The 10,529-nt window shown below is 32.8% G+C and overlaps 1 protein-coding gene across 1 annotated transcript; it reads left to right on the forward strand.

Annotated features, from left to right (window-relative positions):
• The first annotated feature begins 270 nt into the window (after positions 1-270).
• On the forward strand, positions 271-4,129 carry LOC100742984 (achaete-scute complex protein T3-like). The gene is made up of 2 exons (XM_003490122.4): positions 271-1,518; positions 3,456-4,129. The coding sequence occupies exon 1, from the start codon at positions 564-566 to the stop codon at positions 1,464-1,466; it is 903 nt and encodes a 300-aa protein (XP_003490170.1). The 5' UTR covers positions 271-563; the 3' UTR covers positions 1,467-1,518; positions 3,456-4,129.
• Positions 4,130-10,529: the final 6,400 nt, after the last annotated feature.

Genomic DNA, 10,529 nt, shown 5'->3' on the forward strand with positions numbered 1-10,529 from the left:
CAGTAAATAGAATCGACCGGACACGCAAAAGCATGAGGGCGATTCACGAAGATGAGAATCTCGGGCGTTGTAGGGCCTTTGGATAGGTAGTGGTGGGGACGTACAGGGGTATGAGGCGCTGCAAGCCAGTAGGGTGGGAAAGAGGGGGAGAAGATGGGGGTTTAGGGCCCGAGATCGAGTATGAGGCCCAATGGAGGGGATAGGCGCGTGCCCGCCCTGGCTATATAAGGCCTCGAACCCTTCTTAGTAAGGCATTTCGGGAGCCAGGTCCGTACCGTTAGCATCAAGGGTGCGGTTTTATTTTCAACTTTCCTAATTCACGTAATCATTCGTCTCGTTTTGAACGTGTTTTATTGTTTGTATTCTACTACATTCGTTGGACGCGTCGTGCGTATTCAACCAAGGTGTTGTAAAAGAAGGGGGCTCGTTAGAGAGGGAAGCGTCATAGTACTCGGTTTGCAAACTAGTACTTTGAGCACATCGAGGATTCTATTTCTCAAGGTCATCTGGCACGCGCTGCCGCGCACTCCTGCTCTCGTAGTGGGGGGGATCGAATCAGTGATATGACCTTAGTGGAATCGAAGGAGGGGAACGTATTACCGATCATGTTGAGCGTACAGCAACAGCATCATCACCACAATCTTCACGGTTCTTCAACAACCAGTGCTCAAACTCATCGCAGCAATGTGATTGTTTCCACTAGTAGTATGCCGGCTAATGACATCAAGATTCAACAACATGGTTGCAAGCGATCCAAGATTTACGGTCAGACGACCGGTCCTTATGGCACGGTTCCTCATCAACCGGCTTCGGTTGCGAGGCGGAACGCTCGAGAAAGAAATCGTGTTAAGCAGGTGAATAATGGATTCGCCACTTTGAGGCAGCATATACCTCAAAGCGTGGCGCAAGCTCTTGGAGGAAATACAGCTGGCACGCACGGCGGATCTAGAGCCGGTAGTAAAAAGCTATCGAAGGTCGAAACACTTAGGATGGCAGTCGAGTATATCAGGAGTCTGCAACGTCTTCTGGAAGAACACGACAGTGGTTCGGATGTCACGAGTGTATCTTCGCCAACGTCGTCATCACCTTCGTCGACCTCTTCCGCCTCATCCACGTGTAGTTCCAATAATGGAATCAACGTTGAATCCAGTCACCATTCTCCCGAGTTGAGACTTCGTAGCAATGTCAACAATGAACTCCGGCATCATAGTAGCTCGGACTTGCATCGACATCAACATTTACGGCAAAATCCTAGCCCAACATTTGTACCAGCACCTTGTTCCGAAGCTTCGAGTTCGCCAACGCCGAGTTTTGTTTCCGAAGCGTCATCAGCTGGCAGTCAAGGGTACGGAACATCGGGTACTCTTTATGCGACACATTCCGATGGTTATGATAATTACGAGCCTATGAGTCCCGAAGACGAAGAGCTGTTGGATGTCATCTCCTGGTGGCAACAAAGTCAATGAGAAAATCAGTGTCTACATCGGTTCCGATTTGGATCCATTCTTCACCACAAAGGTTAGTGTCGTAATTTGTTTGTTCAGTTTCTTTCTATTATTCAGTACGTTTTTTAGTCGTATCAATATTTGAAATTTTAAAATTGATTCAATGAGACGTGTTGTAATAATTAATGTTAGTAAATACACTTAATTTATATTTTAGTTTAGTATTAATTATATTTACGTGCTCTAGCAATATTTTTCGATTATGAAATTCAAGCAAAAGATAAAATGCTTCTTTTCAACGAAATAAAATTATCTACTATGTCTTACTATCTATTAAGTGGTTGTTTACTGTAAAGAATCAATTAAAAAAAGGTTATCGTCATTTCTAATTACTTTTCTTTAATATAGAACTGTTGTTTAATATTTCTTGCAAAAACTGATATGGAAACAAACTCAAACGCTCAGTTGAAAAGAAACATTGCGTCATATTCAGAACTTTTTTCTAAAAAAGTTTCTCACCTCCCTCGCTCCTTAACGACCGTAAATTTTGCTCGTGAGGTAACATCCGCGTTACCAAGGAAGTTCAAAGAAATTTCCGACCAGATTTGTGACCTTGCCCCGTCACAATGGCGCGCGCGACCCCTCGCTGAAACTCCAGCCATTCAAATCGCAGACTCCATTCAGAGGGCCACCGAGTATACATTCTAGAAGCGACGCTTTTGTGCCCGATTTCTTTCACTGTGTACTAACACGCATGTCACCACCAGTATATGTGTGCCGGTCCTTCTACCGTTTTTTCATCCCTCCTCACTCTTCAACTTTTAGAGTCGTCCAATTCGTCTCTTCTGAAAATTTTGCCACCTTCTGCGAAAGCTTAACAACATCCCGTTACGAGAAAATACGAGTATCCATTTCCCTCGGTTTCGCTTTCTTCAAATATCTTACCCTCATTTTCAGATATTATTGTTGTCCATATAATTTCTGTCACATTTATCTAGAACGCACATCATCAATGGTACATTCCATACCAGAAAGAAAATTTCAACGTAATAACTACTATAATTTTCTTTCCATAATTTAATTAACAAAATTTATATTTTTGCATTTGTATGATAATACAAAATAAATGTGTTATATATTATATTAAAAAATACGAGTCGGACGTGTATTCGTTTTATTCAGGACATCGAGTTACCCACGTACCCTTGAAGATTAAACAGAAACGTTGATCGTTTATCCAAGTTCAACTTTAATCTTGATAGACATAACTTTTTCCGACGTTCCATTGAAGCTTCTAACGTTTCTTCCCGCGGATCTTTTCCTTGCTTTCTATCTTCTTCTGTTTCTCGGCTCGTTCTTCTTTCCTCTCTATTTTCTCTGACTAGTCTCTCTCTCTTTTTCTCTTTGACAAGAGACGATTTCGTCTGCTGCGTTTAACCTGAATGCATCTTTCAGGATATTTCAGTCCCCCTTTTGTAGGTTTTTGAACCGGTACGCTATTCTTCCGTCTTTCTCTCTTCCCGACCGTCTCTACAGATTTGTTCGTTTTCGTTCTACTATGAAGAGCCAGTCCCTTCCAGTAAAACTGCCCTTACCTGAAATCATCCCCTGCTTCTCTCACTTATATACCTGTAGTGTCTCCTTACCGATCTTCGACAATCTCAATTTCTTCACGAATAAATTTATAAAGTAGCATTACGTGGTTTTCATCAATATCGATATTTTGTGAAGTAAACGTGAAATCTGGGACCTAAGTAAAAATAATTCCCAAGTGAAAATTTCACCGTAGTTTACAGTGATATTAACACTTAGTGATATTAACAATAATGAAGAAATAAATGTTAGATAACCAACTAAACAATCAATTTGAAAATTAACTTTCACCACACATGTATTGTTCTGAAGAAATTAAAGCATTTTATCTTCTGATCGAGAATCTGTTTTAGTCTAATATACGATAATCACGAATGGTACGTTAACATAAAAAATTTGTTCATTTTTATGTTACAGAAGTGAAAGAGTTGACGAGTAGGAGAAAGGGCCAAAAGGAGGCGATAAATAGCGGCTGTTTCTATCCACTGTGATCTAGTCATATCAATATTGTACAGATGTAACTATACGAGACGAGAAAATTATGTCGTTTTTATTATTAGATTAATGGTAATTCTTTGTACTAGAGTAAAGATTACTTAATCTAGTACGTATAAAACGGGTTTTCAAAAATGCTTATTAGGGTAGAAAGTACGAGTATAGAAATGTCATATCTCGTCGTTAAGAAAAATCGAACGTTTGGACATTCTCAAAGGATGAAGCATTCCTGAGTGCCTTACAAGTGTGGTTAATATTTTGTAGGAAACATAACTTGACCAGTGTTCCATTCAGATAAATCAATTTATTCTTATATTTCTATTTTTAGAAGAATGTTATGTTGCGGCATTGAGAAAGATTCGATAAGAAACGTTTTAAGATATTAGGTGTTAGTATTATAAGAAGTGATTTGTTGTAAAGTTTATAAATGTTATAGAAGTTAAAAATGTTAATGATCCAATCGATACTTAATGGGTGTATCAGAGAAATAAGATATTTAAATTGTTTCACGTTATTATTTAAAGGAGATTTCCTTGAAAGACACATTGTGAAATATTTGATTGTATTATAGTGATTTGTAATAATATTGTACATAATGCACATAACAAACAAAATTAGAACTGATAAATTTCATTCATTAGTGTGCACATAGTTCACATTGGACTAAACTTTTATCACAAAATTTCATCAAGCTGATACCTTCTTGTAAATAGATAATAAAAAATAATTCGTTAAATATATTGAACAACGTTACGAATAATACAGAATACAAATCTCATTATTTTCCTGTGTCTCTCACCTCCTCTAATGTTTAGAAAATTTTTATTTCCGTTATTTACTAACAAACAATTCGAAAGAATATCCAAAATTATGCTTCTACTCAGTGCTATTTTTACCAGTATTAACAAGGAGCTTTTTTTTGATATTTATTAATGTTCAAATTTCTGTAAGCTTCATCTTTGATTGCATTAAACGACGAAGTTCCATTAAACGTAACGTAACATGTTAGAAAGCAACATCATAATAAATGTTGAAGCAAAAGATAATATCCTTAGGAAACTATGGAATTGTACACTTATTTATTTGAGCTGCAGTCGGTAGAAATTTTCACGAAACCTAAGTTAGACCTGACTTCATCCCAGAGAAAGGTATAAATGCGTTTATAATCTTGTTAAATCCGATGAAAAATCCTTGAATACTCATTGTTGTACAGTAACGGCACCTATCACTTGTAACAAATATCGATCGAAAAATCAATATTCTGCATATTCATGAAAAGAATTTCAACGACTGCCATTTTATGTTCAGTTATATTGCTGTTACTAATTGTTTGTACTAACAGATCCGATAGTTTTAGGTATAATTCAATTGGACAGGTATCAATCACTTCAGTCGTAAAGTTTTACTGCATAGGAATAGCAACGGTGACTCATAGAGTGTTTAAAATTCATAAATCTTTATTCTAGAGTATTTTAATTAATTGGATAGATAATTGGGTAGACGAAGCATTGAGTTACATAAATTACATAATCTTATTATGCATTTTAACATTATTCTGAGGTATGTTAAATTAGATAGTTATATTACTGTTGTATAGTAATCATTTATGATAGAAAAATATGTTACCACTAAATTGTAAAAAAAGCTCTAAAGAAGAATGCTTTTTTTTCTCACAAGTTAAATATGTAAATTTTCAATATTGTATATACGAAACTATATGAAATATAATGTACAATGAATATCATTTATAAATTCGTTTATACATGTCGATATGATATTTATTTAATATAAAATTTAAACATAGAGAAATTTCTAGTTATTTAAAATTCTGGATAAATGCAACTGCAGCTATCGTAGACTATTGAAAAATGTAATCGAAAGCACAAAGAATGTTATCATTCACCGTGTTGTTATCGCTACGTTTGATCACTGATGTCTTGTTACATTGATACGAAGAGCAAATTCACGGCACAAATCGAGCATTGTCGTTCGATATAAAGGTGTCTCTTTATTCTCACCATTAGAATCACTGAGTTAAGAAAAATAATTGATAAATTACTCGATCGAATACGCAACTTGAAACCACAGCTCTATGATTTATTAGTAGATGAAAGTGAAAGAATTTTTAAAAATTGAAATTGCTAAAACTTATCTAGGACTTTGATATAACATTTATATGATTAGTGGCATTATCTTTAATAGGAATCTGCAAATTTAATATTTTGTATAAATATATTTTAAATATAAAAGTACAAATGAAGAATTAACATATACTTTTAATATTTATTTCTTGGAATTGGAAACTTTTTTATATTAATTGTATAGATAAATAACATTAGTACTCAATTTTTTAAAAACTACTGAAAGCTAAGTATATTATTATATTTTATCGGAATTTTAACTGTGTGAAGTGTCATTATAATATGTAAAATAACATTTGTGTTTTGTATATACATATTACTCTAATATTTTTACGCTTTTGTATTTTGATAGCAATTTTTAAATTAATTAATTTTTAAATTGATAAATATATAAATTTTTGGATTAATTTGGATTAAAATAGTATTAAGCTTTCATTTTACTAGTATCAAAGTTTGAAAGTTATTATAGAGCAGAAATTGCATAATATGACAATTATATATACATAATATGACAAACAGCAAATGCTTCGTGTTCCGTTTTGATTCTTCAAAAATTTGTATGTTACTTTTTAGCAATCAAAATTTTGTGATTTTGTAATGACTAACACATCACAAAGTAAGTATATTCTTTCCTTCAAGAATTAATTAAAAAGTTAAAGGCAATAATGGGATTGATTGCATCCTACGATAGGTGGTAATTAATGATCTATGTAAAATTTTTATGTATAGAAAAATTACAATACAATATTTATTAAGTAAAAATTGTATTTTTTAACGAATTACAAGAAAGGCTTTCATTAAAATGGTATTTATTTATTTAACAAACTGAAAATATAAGTATTTTATGAAGAATTGCAACATACTGTATTATATATACGCATTTTTTCTTCAAAATGAACGACCTAAGATTTTCAAAATTTTAGATCCATAATTTCAATTAAGTAAGATGTTAGTACCGGCATGACTAAATATTAACTGGATACATTTTTATGTTATATAATAATTATAAACATTAATTTATACTTCTTTATTCTTTCGATGTTTTCAAAATATGTACTTGATTTTTTTGAAAAGTAGAGCTTTTATATTTTATAATTTTATAATCAAAAATTGGGTTCAAGAAACTTAAAGCTATTACAATATTTAAATAGAAGATCTGAGTTATTTAATTAATAAATAACTATATCAATGAATTATTTCCTTTTTTATTTAATATTTATATTACATTTACTACTGACTCTGCAGAGCCAACCAGCAAAGCTAATGAATTATATTGTACAATAATACGATAAATATTCAGAAAATATAAAGTATCGTAATGTTTAATACTTTCTTTGTATTTGCAATAATATATGCTCATTAATTTAATTTTATAATATAATTAAATATATCCATTCTTATATAAATATCATGTATAAGATCACCATTTATAAAAATATTTATAATTATGAGACGTAAATATTACGAAAACCAATGTAGATATTTTATGTACATACAAAAAATAATATTGCCGTATAGTATATCTATATAATCAATTCATTAACTGCTACAATTTTTCTATAAATATGTAGATTAAAGATACTGGGTTACTTATACATATGCACGTATGTAAATGTGTTATATTTAACCGCAGATCTTGTTGTACTTGCGTATTCAATGATGCATCGATTTCCGTTGATTTACGTCTTTTGCGGTTCTGAAACCGAGAAATAACCAAAGGAGACTTTCGACAGAAAAATTACTGTTATTCCGGCTGGTTATTTACTCAAAAACCGCAAGGACATTGACAGGGATAATGGGAGAGGACTCCGCCCTTGTGTACCACACTTTTAAAGTATACTGTCGCGAAAGGAAACATTTCAGGAGCGCATTTCTAAGTTTGTAGACCACATTAAGGTAGATCGTCAGAAAAAACGTCTCCACATCACCACTCGTTCGTTGACTATTATTATGAGTCGTTAGTACGGCGGGAACAATATTACTCTAAGAAGATGGAGTTTGCTGAAAGCATTGTGTTTAATAGAAACGTTAAGAAACACTAATGTAGCAATCTGACAGATTTTGGAAAATATTTCACGGAAAAAACTGTGAATAAGGCTTAATAAATATACAATATTAGTACGAACTTTATATATTCAATGAATTGCAAGCCTTTCACGCTCGATCTTGCGTACTCGCAGTGTTGTATACTTATATAAATTATTAATAAACTGAAGATGAATGTATTTGATTTTAGTAAAACTGGTCTCAAAATTTAATATATTATGTCTTCTTCATAAAATAATTTGAAAAAATGTTTCTATCGAAGTTAATTAATAATTAATAAAAAATCTTTTCCCCAACAGGTTGGAAAGGTTAAGTGATAAAAGTTAATGTGAACTATTATATAATTGATACATGCTCGTAATTATTTATTATACGTTACATAGTTATTTCTGATATTCTATGATATAAATTAATCCTATGAAATATTATGATTGTAACATAAAGAAACACATCTACAAATTGCATAAGATTGTTTATGTCAAAATTTATTATAAAGTATTTATACAATTTATTAACGTATTAAAATAAAAATTATTGTAGAATTTATATATGTAGTAAATGGAGAAAGAAATGTGGAAGATAATATAATATTACACACAAAATGCAAATCTAACAAATAAAAATAGATTGGTAGAATAATCAATGCAAGGGTAATTACACATACTTAAATAATGATTTCAAGTAGAAAAATTTCTACGACCACTAGTATCTAAAAATGTTAATTCATCCACTTTCTGTAATTTTGTCTAATGCCGCAATACATAGTACATGATGGATAAGCTTTTGATACTGATTGTAAAGCGATAATCGGCTGCTAGGATTATCGCTTTGATATGATGCGTGTAATCATACTTCAAACGATAAAAGGAGGATACGAACGTCTGTTTATGAGCATGAGGAATAATTACACGACACATTGTTCCAATGAAATTGAGATTTTATCATTTACCGTCCCCGAACGAGTATTGAAATTAATGGCAAACATTTCACGATTTTCTCGTTGAAGGTCACGCGAAGGTCAATATATTGGACATCATTGAATTTGTTTTTTATGAGCTATAAGATTGTTGTCATATAAATATGTAGTCCCGTTCAAAAATACTTCGATGACCTTGAAATCTAGAAAAAGAGGTCAAGTTAGATGAAATATCCTGTGTATGTACCCTTATTGAATGAAAGGTACCATACGAAAATAATCTCGTACAAATAGTCAATTAGATACAAAATAATATATCTTTACAGTATGTAATATTTAAATAGAATAAGTACAAAAATACGATAAGCGCAATAATATTAGTAGTAGTAATAACTCAATTGGTATTTTATAAGACTTTTATTCAAATTTACGATCACATTACTTAAAATTACTTAAAGCGATATAATTCGTTACATTAATACATATTTCCTAGCAGCACATTTTTAATAAAAGAAAAAGAAAGGATAAGATTTGTAAAATGTAAGCTTTTAAGCTTATGGAGTGAATTTAGTAAAGGATTTAATATTTGCTGATAATTAATCATCCATATACTCAACTTTGCAATTATTTCAAGCAGTAACATGGTAGTAAATGCATAAGAGGAAACAAACGAAAAAACAAACAAAAAATTGAGTACCTTGTCTGGACAGGTAATACAAGATGACAAAATTCATCAAGTTCAAAATCAGAATTATCGCTTTATCGTATTAGTCGGCAGCGTAATGTAGGCACGCGTTACTTGGAAATCTCATGGTGAGACGTTCGGTCAAGTAAATCCTCTTATCCGCATCGATGACGCCCGACCAGACGAGGAACATGAAGATGAACGCGAGGAGTTCTCTCCGCGAAGACGTACGCAGAACGATCGAATCGCAGACTGGCCTTACCGGTGCAACGAGTTAAAAGGACGAGGTTCTTCCTTAAGGGTACATTAAACATACGAACGCAGATCCGTCTAGCCAGTAAGGATCCTCGGAAAGAACAACCAACGACACTCGCTGTGCCTTGTTACTATCTCGTCGACGTCCCCTTCTTAAGGCCACGTTAAATTGGATTTAAATTTTGAGATTTATAACGCGACCATGATTCCTTTTCGGAGAACTGTTACGACGATTCTTTTAATCTTTTCGTCGTACAAAAAGTAACCTTCGGTGGCTATTCTGACCATTTCAATCTCTTTCAGAATTTATTGCGGAAAGGGTTTCGAAATTCTCGATGCTTCTGCTTATGCAATCTGACAATTAAATTTTCTGTTCGTGCAGCGTACGCTCATACGAACACAATTTATACATATACAGGGTGGTTGGTAACTGGTGGTACAAGCGGAAAGGGAGTGATTCTACGCGAAAAAAGAAGTCGAAAATGCTTTACTTTTTTTCATAATTTCTTGAGTATAAACTACACTTCAATTTAATTCTGCTGCAACGCAATCTTGTTTATTTATTGTTAAAAAATTGTTTAACTTTGAAAAAGATATGTAAAACTAAAGTATTAAAAATCTTATTGCTTATTGAAACCAGAACCATACTGAGACATGAACCATATAGATAATCAATGTTTGTAGTAGATTTCAAAGTTAGTTTCAACGAATTGAGTGAGCTAGAAACTTTTTTCTAAAAGATACGTTTAACATCGTCTTCATCATACTTCTTAACGGTTTTAATCGTTCGCTTCATTTTAGTTCAACTTTGTTGCGGGAGTGCTTATTAGTGTAAAGTGTAGCCTGAAGCAAAATTGTCATGTTAAACGGAGCTGAAACAAGAAACGAGAATACATGTAATTTCTCCCCAGATGCACGCCTTTCGGTTTTTTCAATTTCACAGTACCTCCAGC

The sequence above is a fragment of the Bombus impatiens genome, unplaced genomic scaffold, assembly GCF_000188095.3.
Source record: "Bombus impatiens unplaced genomic scaffold, BIMP_2.2 scf_0396, whole genome shotgun sequence".
Lineage (NCBI taxonomy): Eukaryota > Metazoa > Arthropoda > Insecta > Hymenoptera > Apidae > Bombus > Bombus impatiens.

Excerpts from the sequence above, each read along its gene's own strand:
- LOC100742984 (XM_003490122.4), top strand. The coding sequence starts at position 564 with ATGACCTTAGTGGAATCGAAGGAGGGGAACGTATTACCGATCATGTTG.